At 41.4% G+C, this 16,819-nt stretch overlaps 2 protein-coding genes across 2 annotated transcripts; one reads left to right on the plus strand and one right to left on the minus strand.

Moving 5' to 3' along the window:
* Positions 1-1,392: 1,392 nt before the first annotated feature.
* LOC311143571 (zinc finger protein ZIC 5-like) lies at positions 1,393-5,928 on the minus strand (the record flags this gene model as incomplete). Its single annotated transcript, XM_084179423.1, has 2 exons — positions 1,393-3,243; positions 4,863-5,928. 2 exons carry the CDS (start codon positions 5,926-5,928, stop codon positions 2,804-2,806), a joined length of 1,506 nt encoding a protein of 501 aa, XP_084035549.1. The 3' UTR covers positions 1,393-2,803.
* A 5,307-nt stretch (positions 5,929-11,235) lies between these two features.
* On the plus strand, positions 11,236-15,461 carry LOC311143654 (zinc finger protein ZIC 2-like). Its single transcript, XM_084179523.1, has 3 exons — positions 11,236-12,671; positions 14,057-14,220; positions 14,440-15,461. The coding sequence occupies exons 1-3, from the start codon at positions 11,696-11,698 to the stop codon at positions 14,635-14,637; spliced, it is 1,338 nt and encodes a 445-aa protein (XP_084035649.1). The 5' UTR covers positions 11,236-11,695; the 3' UTR covers positions 14,638-15,461.
* The last annotated feature ends 1,358 nt before the right edge of the window (positions 15,462-16,819 follow it).

Consider the following 16,819-nt stretch of genomic DNA (forward strand, 5'->3'; position numbering starts at 1 on the left):
GCAACCCTTGCATCCTCTTTTTGCAGCTTGTTCTCCATGACACAGAAACCAGACTCAAGAGGCCATCTCATGCTATGGGATAAAGACAACACTCTCTCACAAATGTTACTTATGGAGTGCAAAGGCAGCAATGGATCATGTATTCTATTATTTCACCCATTTATTTCGTGCGTAATTGGCACACTGTTTAAGACAATTCAAGTTCACCTGTGCCTGTTGTAGGCCTGAATGTATAGATGCACTTTTTTTGACCTATTCTTTGCCCATCCTATAGCACCATACATTTTCACATAAAAAAGGGCAAACAACAATAGAGTGTGTCCCTGCATTCCATTTTCTGTCAACAATATATGGGGGACGCACAGGCTGTTCTTGTTTTGCCCTTTTTATGTGAAAATGTAGGGCTGTCTGTGTCGACACATGAGGCTTTTTGGGGAGTAGGTGCACTGTGCGCTTTGATTATCGTCGATTTAGTGGCAGTTAGTGTTTTTTTACCAGACATTCAAATGTGAGCGGCTCGCTCCCCAATTGCCATAGAAATCCTAACGCACCATGAAGAGTGTCAAAGCGGCGGGCCTTCCGCTCAGAAGTATATCAGGTCTTTGAAGTGGTGCAGGACTCGCCTTGGTCAATTTTAATTCTATAGATTGGACAGGGCCGACTTTTAAAGTGAGATTGTGCCTTTTAATGGAGGAAATAACACGGGGACTTGTTTTATATACTCTGTACAAGGTCCTGCGTATTGTCAGATCTTTTATATTTTATTTTTTACCATGGATGATTCATGCCTCGGTTGCTTGCGCTGTCCCACCTTTTAGAGACAACGCCATTAAGGGGCTATACGTTTCCCCATTAGCCCTGCTGATTGGTTTATTTATACCAGCCCCTTCTTGGGCCTGTTGTATGTGAGTTACCGCTTACATTTTTATATTTTACATTTTAGTCATTTAGCAGACGCTCGTATCCAGAGCGACTTACAGGAGCAATTAGGGTTAAGTGCCTTGCTCAAGGGCACATCGACAGTTTTTTCACCTAGTCGGCTCGGGGATTAGAACCAGCGACCTTTCGGTTACTGGCACAACGCTCTTAACCACTAAGCAACCTGCCGCCCCACTTACCAGTGAAAACTTTATTGAACTGTCAAGAATTATGAATTTTGATTTGACAATGTGTTTGTAGCCTACAAGTTACTTCGATCGTCTGTAGGCTGTAATAATGTGATAACAGCTATACAACTGATTTTACCAGCAAAATAGTTGCACATACTGCATGTAAACAAGTACATTCTATATCTTCTTGTTTAAGGAATGGCATCCGGCATTGGCAGGCCTCCTGAATCCCATGAAACAATAAAGTTATGTAAACCAAAAAACACCTATTAACTATTAACTCGGCCTTGTGTGTTTATTCAGCTTTAGCTTGAATTTATACTGTCAATTGCATCACGAACATCAAGGGTCTGCACAATCATAGCTGTTTCATCAACACGTTTTATCCATCATAACCAACGGCACCACGCACCTCAAAGAGAAAACACAGTCACTGCAAAGGGCATGCGAGAGGAATGACGTTTCACATTACACTGCCTATATTCAAGTAAATAATAATTATTTTTCTTTTACAGAACAAGATCAAAAGCATCAGTAAGCTACTACGTATTCACCAAAATTAATATTATTATTCTTTGGTGTCTCTGTAAATCCAGTACAACATTAATACCAGCAAATAAATTACAATGTACAAAACAACATTCTTTGTAATTAAGACTAAGAACAACAATCACGAGCATCAATACAATTATATACAACTCCGACCGTTAGCGACAAAACCTGTCAGTGTACATATTTAGGGTCTCGAAGGACTTATTCGTAGTCTACTCTTTAACGAGTGAAAAACACTGGTGTAATTTTTTTGTTGTTGCATCAAATATAGTCTTAAATAGTTCTTAAATAGCCTAGGATAAAAAAAAATGTATATCCTAACATAGTCATTGTATTAATATTAAAACGACGTATGAACCCTTTAAGACACTTGCATGTTAGCCATTATTATTTTGATTCCTATTTATGACTTAATTGCGTCATGTGTGTGCGACATGTCTCTCGCTCTCTGCAGGTGTTCGAAATTCAATTGGATGTTTACATTAGTTCTCGCATCTACTATGAGGTTTTCAGAAGAAAAATGGAATGGAACTCCACCATTTTGGGATGTTTAGTGTTCAAGGCTCATGTACTTTGCATGAGCCACAACGTCTGTTTTCTCCCTTCTGTCTGAGATTGGACATTGATGAATAAGACATGTTACATTTCTAGGGGTTGCGATCATATGGACAATGTCAATGTAAGCATAATTAAGCAGTTATGACTTAATCATGTTAAACGATGCATGCATGTAAATGTAGCCTGCATATGTAGGCTATGCAGGTTTTTTTCCAAAGGCTTATCCTTAAGAATGACATTGTATTTATGTTCCCAGTAGCCTATATTTAGCCTTCCCTTGGCCCTCTTATTATATGATTTCATTTTCTCAAATAATACTGGTGATTGTAGCTTTTCTATATTGAGACTTCTTGATATGTTGATACATTCAGCTCTTTAGAAAGGAAACAAAGAGGGCACGTTTTAAAGGCAGTTGTTTGTTCTTCATCATCTGACATCCGCAGCGCTATTTCTTGCTTCATAGTCCAATTGATATGCGTACAGTCAGTACAGTCCTCATGCACTTATTAGGTCTTAGGCTACTACACGTATACACAGTTGGGAGATAATTTGGGGATTTTCTTTTTCTTTTCTGTTTGTAAACATTAGAGCATTGTCCTTGGGTCTGCATTTCTGAAAGAGTCCTCCTCTTCCGAGTCCGTCGTTGGCACATTGCTGGAGGGGGTGTGGAGGTGGTTGGGTCCCCCGCTCCCCTGGCACACGTACCACTCATTAAGGTTGGTAACCTGAGGCGAGAGATTCGCTGACCGGTTCCTGTGCGGTTCGGAGACGGGCGAAAGGGGCGCGCTGAGAGGGTTCGAAGAGGAATGGTATGAAACGTTGGAGGAAGGGGGCGGGGGCGACTTGCAATGGACTTTCATGTGCTTTCGCAGCGAGCTGGGGTGCGTGTAGGACTTGTCACAGCCTCGGACTTTGCAGTAGTAAGGCTTGTCACTCGTGTGGACGTGGGAGTGCTTCTTCCGGTCACTGCTGTTGGCGAATTTCCTGTCGCAGCCGTCAAACTCGCACTTGAAAGGCTTCTCTCCTGGAAGAGATTGAAACATTTATTATTAGGCTACTCATATCCAATAACTCTACGGAAAGGGTGCATGTACGATAACAGAATGTGCACTTTGTGTTTCAAAAACATAATGAAGACATTTTATAATGGCCTTTATAAAAACATTTCGTCAAAGTCCAAGGAGAATAATAAAGTGACCAAATGGATAGGACCATTAACCATTTTTATGACATCAAATCTATAGCCTACAATATATTCCCAGCAAACATAAATGTCAATTCCTTTTAATTTGGCCTATACAAACTATTATTGATTTTTCACCTTATTCAACATGGACGTCCACATGCTCTACCCAAACTAGGACTATAATTGAATCCATCGCTTAACTGCCTGGTAACATACCACTTCCCGCAGTAATTACTCCATAAATGGTCGGTGGCAGCCCATTCTGCCGCAAGGGCTTCCTGTCCGACATACCTAATTTATTATACATCTACACCCGCAGCCACTCCTCTCCCACATGTACTAGGCATGTTCCTGACTGACTGACTTACATGGAACATAGGGTGGCCCGTGGGCTATACTGCGGGAACGCGTGGGGGAAATGTGTAGCCTATACAGTACTGAGGAAACAAGTGCATTGGTAGGCCTAAATGAATGTCTTTTTTGATAAAGATAATCCTATATGTTGCAATGATTGTATTTAAAAATGATTTTATGATTGTAAAAATGGACAATTCAAAATAGAAAAAACATACACCAGGCAACCAAGATCTAGGCAACCAAGATCTCATGCTTTCAAAGCATGGACATGGTGTTGGAGCGGCCCCTTCCCACTGGGCACACACTGGTTGAATCATCGTGGTTTCCACATGCTGTTTTTCGCGTGAGTCCAGTCTTGGGTGCAACTTGCTTTCCAAATAGGCCAGCCCTCGTGTGAGTTATAAGTTGGAAAGTTGGTCTGCTTTGCAGGCTATTCGGTAACATAGCACGCGTGGCACTGCATACTGTATTGCATCATACTACAAGTGTTTAGACTGACTTGCATTAACGCCATTGCTGTTGTTGGCATTTAAGGACAAGCCCCAGTGGCCCGTTTTCACTTTGTTGTTTTTCTTTAGTCTGAAATTATTGTGAGTCAAGTTTCGATGTGGTTATCAGCAGCCTATAACACAATAGTCTAAAACTGTTATAACTTTCCCCCCAAAAAAATTGTTTAATTTTCACCCGGAGCTCGATTTAGTAACTTATAAAATCAGTACATAGAGATTGAACTGATGGTTGCTTCTGCTGCGACAATTCGCTATATCAACATAGCAGTAACATGAGCCATAAAGGCGTAAACGTCCTCTACGGACTGATAACTACATTACGCGTGGTATTCACTCACTTGGAAATACGTAAGCAAGTTTCACAAACCATAATGCATAACCACCCACGTCTAGTTTCACGTCTAGTTTCAATGTCTAAAAAGCTTATGTTTCAGAAACTCTTCATCGAATCAGGTGATGCCTTGGCTCGACTGTATGAATAGTTAGTTGTATTTGATTAAATCTCGTTCCCGTTACTTTTACGCATGGTCACCATGCCGCCAGCAGTTAAAATGAAAACTTTTCACAATACATATTTGTTCTTTCACTGACCTGTGTGTGTCCTTTTATGAATCTTTAGATTCTCCGAGCGAGCGAACACTTTTCCACAGCCGGGGAAAGGGCAAGGGAAGGGTTTCTCTCCCGTGTGAACTCGGATGTGGTTTATTAGTTTGTACTTCGCCTTAAAAGCTTTCCCCTCGCGCGGACATTCTTCCCAGAAGCAGACGTGACTGCTCTGCTCCGGTCCCCCGACGTGCTCCACCGTGACATGGTTGACCAGCTCATGCATGGTGCTGTACGTTTTGGAGCAGGGCTTCTTTGAAGTTTGCTCTTGGTCAATCCATTTGCAGATTAACTCTTGCTTGATGGGCTGCCTCATGTATCTCAAAAACGCCCCCGCGGCTCCGTGAGGAGCAGAAGCGATGTTCACATTGAGGTTCATGGAGTTGTAGCTGTGGAGGGAAGAAGGTCCATAGTGCTCGGGCCTGTGGACGAAGTGCTCTGGCCTGCCGTAGATATCCCCCGGTAGACCCAAACGCATCTGCCCGTTGAGGGCATGGTGATGGTGATGGTGGGCACCTGGTGCCGCCTGGTCGTGGAGTCCAGAGAAAAGTGGAAGGGCACAAGTCTCGGCGTGCCCATAAGCACCTGTTGGGGAGATGAACATGCCATGGTGATGAGGGGAGGAGGCTGAACTATGCTGGTCGCCAAGTGCATGCATAGCCGAGGCTGAGAGTTCTCTCCTGAGGATGTAGTCCCTGCTGTTAGAGTAGCCTGAGTGAGGGTGAGGAGCCACGGGGTAACCAACTGTGGTCTGAGTAGAAGTGAAGGATGCTGCTGCCGCTGCAACGGTCTGGGCTTCAGGATAGCTCTGAATGTGCTGAGAGGGGCTAAGTTTGAGAGCATTTGTCTGTGCCATGTGCTCGGGTCCAAATGGAGTGAGTGCCACTCCGGGGTCGTTGCCCATCTCCCCAGGGTGGTGGTGAGCATGGTGGGAGTGAGGGTGATGCCCCCCTAGCCCCGGGAAGCCTGTCATATTCTGATGAGGAAGAGGTTGAGTCGCTGCCAAATCCGCTAATCTTATCGCCAGATTCCTCTTGCTCAAAGGGGACTCCATAACTAACTACACTGTCAAGTCCATCCGCTCTCACCACTATTGTTTCTCCCCCACCACCACGATTTTCTAAAACATTAAAATATATATATATATAAAAGCGGTCTATATAACTTATTTTGTCCTGCCTCTAACTCTGCTTGTTCCTTTTCCCACTCTGTCCTCAAGCGATTGGCAGAACATACAACAGTTGGGGGACGCAGTAGGGAATACAGTTTAGAAATGGCACTGCGGGTATTGGACGGATTTAGGTGACTGGCAGTTAAGAGAACGAAGCGATTGGCTGTCGTTCAGCGCAGGGGCTCAGCGGGGTTCCGCCCCCTCGCTCTCTTTATCGCTGTTGACTCCAAAATGTTGTAGGCCTACTCACGAAGTTACCAGTAAATATGTTTATACCCTCGGTGTTTACTGAGGGCTGGCGCACGTGGATGAAATGTAGGACGTCTACAGTAGACTATACAGCCGTCCATCTCTTCTTTTTCTTTTCCACTGATTGGCGTAACCACAATGTAGAAAACACATTTTCTTCACCATAACTCAAGTATATGGAATTTTATTCAGGTCAAATGAAATGCATACAAATAAATAACAATGGAGATATTTAGCCAATCAAATACATTTAAAGCCATGGTCTCAAACAAACTATGTTGTACCCGAGACTAACGCCCATAGGGGAAGCTTGAAATTGCGCAATGTCCACAACACTACAAAGTAATGATTCAAATTCAGTGTCTATTATTTGTATTTATTTATTTAGTTTACAATATGCATGTTTTTATTTGCATACAATCATATTTAATAAAGCCTACCACCATAACATATTTCCTCTTCAAAATAAATAGGCTAGAAAAATGTCCACTTGATATGGGTGACATAGGCCTACAATGCAGTTGACGTCTGTCCATGTTACGTTTCTAATTTATTGAGTTAGGCTATTGCAACTTAATACACCAGTAGCCTAATAGAGTAATGCACAAGTTGTGCAAATGTCAAGGAGTACAACTGGACATGGTTTAATACTGTTCAACAATCCGTGCATAAAGCATAGTCGGAATATTTGGCTTTTATTTTGTGCTAAGATATAGAGATATACATGTATCTTAGATATAGCCTACAAGCACATACTGTAGATATAATTCAATATTTTATCAATACAATACAAGTGTTAGCCAGAGAAAAGAGTTGACATATGAATTGTAGTATTGAAATAGATGCCAATGAATTACTTTAAACTAGGCTACACACCATGCAGCTCAGTTGGTAGAGCATGGTGTTTGCAACGCCAGGCTTGTGGGTTCGATCCCCACGGGGGGCCAGTATGAAAATGTATGCACTCACTAACTGTAAGTCGCTCTGGATAAGAGCGTCTGTTAAATGACTAAAATGTAAAAATGTGGCAAATTTCACAAGTTAAACATGTTGCATATAACAATCATGTCCATCTTTTAGACTTTAGCCAACATTTGATGAACAAATGGCATAGACATTGTATTCAACTAATTGATGAGATAAGGTAAACGTTATTATCTTTTAAGACCTATCAATTTATTTTACAAAATTACTTTCGAAATTTAAGGTTTCAACATTGCCCCATGCTTGGAGGGAGTTGAGTTGTGTAAATAGTTTCTCCAAAAATTGCCGCTGATCCTCTCAAAATACTTATGTCAACTTTTATGACTTTAGCCATGAATGGAGTAAGAGGACACTTGTCAATCTGAGGATAGGTTCACTTTTACGTTACCTTTTTTTCAGATTAATTTGTTTGACCCAAGAGTTTACATACATTAGCATATTTAAATTAAATCTGTACAATTATTATTATCCAATAGTCACTCTTGGCATGTCTAATTTTTGCTTTCCAATGACTTGAAAATCAACAGTTGCACTCATAGGTTATTAAAAATCAAATAAATTGGAGCAATCTATTAGGTTTCAAGAGGGGAAATAATCTCAAAAATACTCAAAAAATGTCCATGGACGATGCTCAACAACATAAATAGTAGTGCGTAAAATTATCCGTGATATTGACTCTATCAGAACTTTGGCGTATATGGGTATTGACTTAAAAGAGAATAGGTCTGTGGTATAAACTAAAAAATACCATTGGTAGGTCGACTATACGTGCTTCAAAGTGTCATAAAGTATATTCTGTCTTACTTTTTGGATATAGAAAGCTACCATGCATAATTCAAATAAAAAGGAAGCACACCTCCCTAGACATTTTTAGAAACCAAATTAATAGATAGCCTACACATACAAATAACAGCTATATAGGCTGCCAACTTTTAAATGTATATCTATATAATTGTCTATTTATCGACCCCCTTGGGATACATACAGTATGTTGTTATCATCTATGAACAAGTGCCTCACTCGATAATACGATTCCAATCTCAATGGGATGTCTAGGGTATAGTAAAAATGAATGAATGTATTATTTTACAAAACATATTAGTAAAAAGTAGTGTCCATGGTTAATAGGGCTAATGTTTTTTTTTCAAAGTAGCCTAAGCAAAAAAAGTATTGTTAGCCTAATTCAAAGAGGAGCACCCATCTGAACTTCCAAAAAAAATGAAGTAGTTCAATTCCCTGTTTCTGATTAGTTAGAATGCTCCTAAAGCCTGTAGGCTACTTACTTCAGGCGCTTTGTAATAAACAAAAGGCGCTTTGTTATAAAAAGGGTTTATTTTACAGAAGAATTCAAAAGTGCAACATATGTGGTCTTAACGGGTCATAGGTCAAACATCCATGAATCACACAAGGTCACGGAAACCACACAAGTAACCTTCCAATGCGTCAACATATTGATATTGTCAACTAATGAACTAGTGAAATACGCCCCGCTTCCTTCACCCTTGCATTAGGCGCTGCGCCATTAGGGCATGCCATGTATGGTTTTATTTACTAGCCTTGTCGGCCATATTCAGATAATTAGCAATATCGTGAATATTTGGTCAGAATTTATGTGAGAGTTTTTTTTCTCTTTAAACCGAAAATAGGGCTAATCAAAGGTGTGTTGTATTCATTTCTATACATTTTTATAATGTATGCTATTTTTCTAACCATTTTCAACACTTTCGGTCTCCTCTATTTTCTGTCTCTGAGTAATCTGTTGAAATACTGGTCTTTGGGGATTTTCAGAAGCCCCCTTTCTCCTGAGTTTGAGGAAGTAAGAACCCACAGATATGCACCTCTGGTCCGATTGAGTTCTTTCTCTCTAATTTATTTTAATTTTTCTCCTATCAAGTGACAGGGGAAGGGGTTTTCCACCGAAATAAATAAGTTATTTAGAGAGGTCGGCAGACGTGACTTTGAACTTGGATCAGCTCCTGCGTGTCCCGCGGTGCGGGGAGAAATTGGAAGAATGGTAGAGAACGCTCCGGCTGCCCCGGCTTTGGGGCTGAGAGAGAGAGGGACAGGATTCACAAAGTTTTCAGACGTCCTACTCCCCGTCCCATTATTGACCGCTTTTTTAGAGTGTTTGGGAGCCGAGAGGGACAAGAGAAAGTTTGATGTGTCTTGGAGCAGGAGGACTTGTGGGACTTGAGTTCAATGGAAGTGTAAGTAAACTTCCTTTCACTTTAGTGTGTACATTTCAATGGGCAGCTGTTGTTGGAGCCCGTTGTTTTCAAACGCAATCCATACAGTATGCGCTTTGAACGAAAAGACTCACGATAGTAGCAAACCTTGTTTTTGCAGACATGAACAGCTAGCGAGGGTTCTTGTTTGGGTTGAGTGTGACTTTATGGTAGGCTATGGCAATTGAAGACCATTAGGCTTTTGGGTCTAGGCTGTTTGTTATATAGAGATCTATTTTCTTTATTAGCCTAATACCTTGTAATATGAAGCTTTGTTGTTTCCAAACTCACCCACGTGTGTCTGTAGGCCTAATGCTAATTAATATGTTCACCAAATTATGACTAATCAGAAATAATGTGTGTAGGCCTACGCAATATGTTTTGCATTAGGGCTATCTATAGTAAGCTACATGAGCCTATAGCTCATTGATGGCTGTAGGGGCAGAGTCTATGAACTCCCGAGTGGCGCAGTGCTAGCTGTGCCACTAGAGATCCTGGTTCGTATCCAGGCTCTGTCGTAGCCGGCCGCGACCTCGAGACCCATGGGGCGGCGCACAATTGGCCCATCGTCGTCCAGGGTAGGGGAGGGAATGGCCGGCAGGGATGTAGCTCAGTTGGTAGAGCATGGCGTTTGCAACGCCAGGGTTGTGGGTTCGATTCCCACGGGGGGCCAGTATGAAATAAATAAATAAATAATGTATGCACTCACTAACTGTAAGTCGCTCTGGATAAGAGTGTCTGCTAAATGACTAAAATGTAAATGAACATACACTATTTTCGTTATTGGGGTAAACGATCAGCAACAATTTTTAAGGGAGTACTCTATAGTCTGCAGCATAATCCATTATATTTCATTAAATGGTATGTTGTTTTCTGATATGCTACATTATATGCTTCTGTTTCTGCTGTATATCCCCACCTTTCTATAGCAGAGCTTGTAGATATGAATTTACTCATAAACGTGTGTGTTATTACGCACATGTAAATACTGTATTTATTTGTAAGAGAAACACGGTCAATATATAAAATAGTGGTTTGGCTAATTATTGACTCTAGTTTCTAATTAAATTCGCCTGTCAAATGTTAAATTCACTATTGCTGTTTAAAATTCATGAAATGTGCAGACCCCACCTTCTACCCCAAAACCCCATTCGATATTTCACGTACAGTTATTTTCTATCCTATTTCTTTAATTCTATAGCTGAGGTTTTTAAACACCATTATCACACAACGTGCAATGTCGTATTGTCATTCCACCCATTATACATCAACCTATAAAAGTAAGGTTTTAAGGCATCATATCCGATTATATATTCTCTCTCTCTCTCTCTCTCTCTCTCTCTCTCTCTCTCTCTCTCTCTCTCTCTCTCTCTCTCTCTCTCTCTCTCTCTCTCTCTCTCTCTCTCTCTCTCTCTCTCTCTCTCTCTCTCTCTCTCTCTCTCTCTCTCTCTCTCTCTCTCTCTCTCTCTCTCTCTCTCTCTCTCTCTCTCTCTCTCTCTCTCTCTCTCTCTCTCTCTCTCTCTCTCTCTCTCTCTCTCTATCTTCCCCCTAAAAACCTCTCCTAAAAAGTAGGCGGTAATTATTAGTGGAAAATGGCGATCAGCTATTAGTCGCCAAAGCGGTACCTGCTATTGGAGGGACACCTGGGATTGATGAGACGCAGTGGCCAATGAGACTGCGTGGAATGAATGGCCGGGCTTCAGTTAAAGGGGGCGTAAGAGGAGCTAGTGCCAGTCCACGGAGAAAGAGGGACCCTCCGCAATAAACACAGGCAAGCGAAAGAAATAAACACACAAATCGGAACAACAATCCGAGATGCTGCAAAATCCCGCTCTCTCTCCGTGCTAGGGCACCTAGTAAGATAATTATTCCATTCTTCGTGTGTGTTTAAAAGCAATCAACATTCACAGTTTCCAGAGGAAAAACGTAAAGGAATCTCTTTACTTCGTTTCATGGGGATTTTTTGAGTTACAAGTTAACTACCAGTGAATATAGAGGTGTTCGATAAGACGAGCTGTATAGGTTTTTTTTTCTTCCTATGAGTGGATCATCGTGTTGAGCTTCGCCTGATATGGTGTTTCCATGCATGGAAGTTGTAATTTCCATAACCGAATAGACAATTGAATTGTATTTTTTATATTTCTTTTGTTATACACACAAGCTGATTCGAACGAAATTCGCTTTGAGAAACCATGTTACTGGACGCAGGTCACCAGTTCCCCGGACTGGGAGTTGGCACATTTGCCAGGCATCACTCAGCGAGCGAGATGCAGGAGAGAGACTTGAGTTTAGCACAAAATAGCTTCGTCGACTCCGCACACATGGGTGCATTTAAACTGAACCATGATCTTTCTCCAGGACAGAGCTCTGCCTTCACCTCCCAGGCGCCCGGCTACCCCGCAGCGGCTTTGGGGGCGCATGCAGCCCATGTCACCTCGTACGCGAGTTCCCCGTTCAACTCCACCAGGGACTTTCTCTTTCGCAGCCGCGGCTTCGGAGAATCATCTCCGGCGAGCAGCCAGCACGCTATTTTCGGCCCCACGGCGGGGTCTCTCCATCATACCCACACAGACAGTCAAGGCCACATTCTGTTCCCTGGGATCCACGACCAGCATGGGTCCCACGGATCCCCGAATGTGCTCAATGGGCAAATGCGTCTTGGACTACCGGGGGAGGTTTTTGGGCGTTCCGATCAGTACCATCAGATCTCCAGCCCAAGGACAGACCCTTACTCGGCCGCCCAGCTCCATAACCAGTATAGCAGCATGAATATGAACATGGGAATGAACATGGGAGCCCACCACCACCACCCCGGTGCCTTCTTTCGCTACATGCGGCAGCAGTGCATCAAGCAGGAGCTCATCTGTAAATGGATCGACCCAGAGCAGCTGAGCAACCCCAAGAAGAGTTGCAACAAAACTTTTAGCACCATGCATGAGCTGGTCACGCACGTCTCAGTGGAGCACGTCGGGGGACCGGAGCAGAGCAACCACATCTGCTTTTGGGAAGAGTGCCCCCGCGAGAGCAAACCGTTTAAGGCGAAATACAAACTGGTGAATCACATTCGGGTCCACACGGGTGAGAAACCCTTCCCCTGCCCCTTCCCTGGATGTGGCAAGGTCTTCGCAAGGTCGGAAAATTTGAAGATTCACAAGCGCACACATACAGGTAATTATACGATATTTATAGGATTTTACCTAAATGTCTCAGGCTTTTATTCGTTTCGTAAATGTGCACTGCACATTTTAGAATTCACCATGCCAACGCACCATGCTTTATTTAATCATAGCCAATTGTAGCCTATAGCCTGCAAAAAGCGCCTTTTCTCGTCGCCAAAATACCCCAGTCGATATTCAATTGATAAGGGTATTTTTAGACTGCCAAAGTAGACATTCACATCTCTGTCAAAGTAGATTTAGATCAACAACAACAACAAAAAATCGCTATAGCCTAACGTGCGAATTCGATTATCCAATAGTAGCCTAAACACATAGCTGGCGAGTCTGGAAACAATTAGCGTTTGCACAGTTTAGAAGAAATGAAATGTTTCGCAGCAATTTGCTAAATTATGTAACATGCTTTTGAGGTTTTGTGGTTCGTAAACTTTAAAATGGGTCAAAGGCGAGGTGAGGGCTTCTGGCTCGCATTGCGTGCGTGGAGTAGGCTATAGCTTAAATCTCATCAACCGGTTTAATGTTTACGCAAGACTGAGCTTTTAGGATTCTATCTGGAATGCCTCGCCTCTTTTTCACAAATCGATTTTGTTATTTTATTTTGTCCACGGAGAAATATTGTTTGGCATTTTTGTTTTTAGGAAATTGTATGGTGAGTTTACTCTTCAGGCGCATGCGAGTGTATTTTGTGAATGTGTGTCATGGCCCTTTTATTTCTTTCACACAATCCATTGATAGTAGGTGCATTACCAGCCTTTCACATTTTGACTATTTTCTGGGGGGATTTGGTTATGCTATGCAGCCATGGAATTGGTCAGGTGCTAATTCGTTTTATTTTTTTATATATTTTTTCCCCAATCAAATGGTGCGCCCTCTGCACCAGTAGCTATTGCCCCACATGGGATGTTTGCGTTTTGTTTATATAAATTTAAGTCGGGCATATTGTAGCCTAATTAAACCATTTTGCATTTCATTTTTGATAGGATATGAAATAAATATTGTTAAGTAATTTTACTTACTACTTACATTAAATTGCTGTGATTCAAAACAAATAGCCATAGGCCTAAATGTTTTGCTATTTCTTAAAACCCACCATTTCCTGCATAAAAGAGAAAACGTCTGCTCCCACAAACAAAGTTAACCATCTTTAAATTAAGTTTGTGAATCAACAGAGATTTAACCGAATGGAAGGCATGTGTGAACATCACTGCATTTACTAACTATGACGAATAGCTAAATGACTTAACCCGCTACTCGTCGTTAAATGGCCATGTTATTGAATGCAACTCGTATAGTATTAGGCCTAAGGCATAGTCGTTTTGTAGGCTTTTTCTGAGGAACTGAATCTAACCTGTCTGTTTTATCCCTCTTTTTCTGCAGGAGAGAAACCATTCCAATGTGAGTTTGAAGGCTGTGACAGGCGGTTTGCCAACAGCAGTGACCGAAAGAAGCACATGCATGTCCACACGTCAGACAAACCGTATCTTTGCAAAATGTGTGACAAGTCCTACACACATCCCAGCTCTCTACGAAAACACATGAAGGTAAATTGACTTTGTCTTTCACTTTCCAGCTGATATTAGCACGTAGCCTAAGGCTTGTTTACGTCTGTGTTTTGCGTGCGTAGGACATGTTTGTCAGTGATTTGGTTTTCCTCTGTTATTTAGGCCTACACATTTACGTTCCCCATCATTCTTGAAGCACTTTGAAGTCAAACTTCACAATTTCCCATCATATACTAATAGTATCTGCACTTTTTCCAGGTCCACGAAGCGGCCCCTCCAGCGTCCGACTCCTCGCCTGCAGCCAGTTCTGGTTACGAGTCATCCACACCGCCCGGCTTAGTCTCCCCCACCACCGAGACCCAAAGCAACAACAATCTTTCGCCCGCGTCCGCAGTCCACAATAACAACAACGGTCACAGCAACCTATCGTCTAATTTCAGTGAATGGTATGTTTAGGACTGAACCGAAAAGCGAATACAGAACCATTGCTCAGAACCCCAACCAGCGCAGGAGATTTGGACACTCATGCTCCGAGGAGAGCATGAATACTATGAACGCTTCAAAAGCATACAAGTCGATTTAAAACCACCAGGGAAGAGAACTCACTTACCAACAGAAGAAAATATGTAATATGTTCAAGGAGTATTCAATATATTTGTAAATAATTATTACACTCCGTCTTTCCCATTGGTTGTGATAGATTTTGTCGTTCTTTGGTGTATAGATGTTCCTTCAATGGTAGCTATTTCTCTATCTGGACTTTTAGTGCACATATTACGATAAAAGTTGTATTATGATGTTAAATATTGTGATCCTAAGGCAAATTGATTGTAACTATACTAAACATCTATAAACTGGAAAGAGTGCCAAAGTCAACACTTAACTCAAACAGTCCACAATATTTTGCTTGTGAATGTTGGCTTATATTTTAGTTTGCTGGGCTTAACTTGTGATGTTTTGTGCTTTGCAAGTTTTGAATTGTGAAATGCTATCTGGAAGAATAGACGTTGTGCCGTTGGATTTTCTGTAACTACATCCTTCGTTTTGTAAATATCGACTGCCATATTTATCCGTTTGTAATTAAATTATGGTATTCACTTGCTACAGATTAAACAATATTTATAAAGAATGTTTCTTTACTATAAATATGTACAATTATGAGCTAAACAGGGGCAGTTGTTTTGTTATGTGTTTTTGTTCAAAGTTAAAGAGGTGTTTTCTTCATTATTGTGATAAGAATTTTACTGCATACAAATATAATAAAACGTGTTGCAAGTGTTAAAAAACATTTCCCTCTCTTGATGTCTTCTTCATACCCAGAATAGGCACACTGTAAAAAAAAATCATGTTGTTTTTATGGTTATTACTGGCACCCAGTTACCTGAACAAAAAACGGTGAACATTTTACAGTAATGCACTGTTAAACCAACGTTTATTTGGATTTACAGTAACATGCTGCACTTTTTTTACATTAACTTAAAGGTAAGTGACTGCCAAAAAATTACAATAAAAACAACAGGATTTTTTTTATTTTACAGTGCATTCTACTGGTGCACGAAGCTGTTTCTTGGGCGGGTCATTTCAGATCAGCTTTTTCATATGAGACCAATCTGCAAAGCAGGCTAAGCCCCACATTATGTCAGTAAGAGCATGCATGCTATAAGGATATGGGTTATCTGCACTATGTACATTCAATTCTGCATCCAGTGTTAAAACAAGTATTGTTTTGGATATTGTTTCTTTGTGCCCTCAGATCATTCCCAAATGTTGGAGTTTACCTCTTAAAAACCCGTCAGCTCTATAGGACCAGCTCTTATGAATTAGTCATGACCTGTAATATTTTTTTTTATGAACATACATCGTCTGCAACTCCTGCTAATGTGGCTTGCATTGTCAATATGGCAGGCTAAATTAAAAGTTGCAAGATTTACGCGTAGCCTAGCCAGAACCATCTCATTGGTCACAAAACAAACATTGTGGCTGAGGTTTATTTATGCATGTTAGGCCAAATTGTAAACACAACTAAAATGTATGTCTACTTGAAAGTAAAAAGACTATCTAAATCAGGCTACTCGAACCCGCATGTTATGCAGCCTAACCTATAACTCCTCCATATAGAATCGTCCATGCATCCAAATTCAATAAATATATATTTTAATTTAACACCAGGCAATGACTGGCAATTTCAGTTTGACTTTCATTAAACGGCAGTATCTTTTAATTGTTTTGTCACAGGCATTATGTTTGTAGAGAAACCCCTGTACTCCCGAAAACCCAGTCGAAAATCCCCTCTCCCATCCGGGGCACTTAAGGGAAGACAGGGGGGTTGCGCAGTCAGAGCAGCCGTGAACTTGAACTTGACTCGGCCCTGAGCGGGGCTTGAGCCTCTGTATGCCGAGACACGGTTAGCCTAGAGGTGTGCATGTGTGGCCCTATAATTAATACAATTGTATTGATCTATTTCAACCACTTGTGTATACTTTCTCAGACTGAGACTCTTGTTTTCTGGAATAGTTTTTTATTGTTTAGGCAACACAGGTTGACAGTAGGCCTAGGCTATTTGAGACGATTTGAGTGGTTTCTGCCATCTGAGAGGGGATTCTAGGTTACAGAATATCTGGAAGGTCCGGATTATCAA

The sequence above is a fragment of the Coregonus lavaretus genome (genome assembly GCF_964263955.1).
Source record: "Coregonus lavaretus genome assembly, chromosome: 16".
Classification (NCBI taxonomy): domain Eukaryota; kingdom Metazoa; phylum Chordata; class Actinopteri; order Salmoniformes; family Salmonidae; genus Coregonus; species Coregonus lavaretus.

Excerpts from the sequence above, each read along its gene's own strand:
- LOC311143654 (XM_084179523.1), top strand. The coding sequence starts at position 11,696 with ATGTTACTGGACGCAGGTCACCAGTTCCCCGGACTGGGAGTTGGCACA. Across the intron at positions 12,672-14,056 it reads TCACAAGCGCACACATACAG|GAGAGAAACCATTCCAATGT; the intron begins GTAATTATACGA and ends CTTTTTCTGCAG. Across the intron at positions 14,221-14,439 it reads CTCTACGAAAACACATGAAG|GTCCACGAAGCGGCCCCTCC; the intron begins GTAAATTGACTT and ends CACTTTTTCCAG.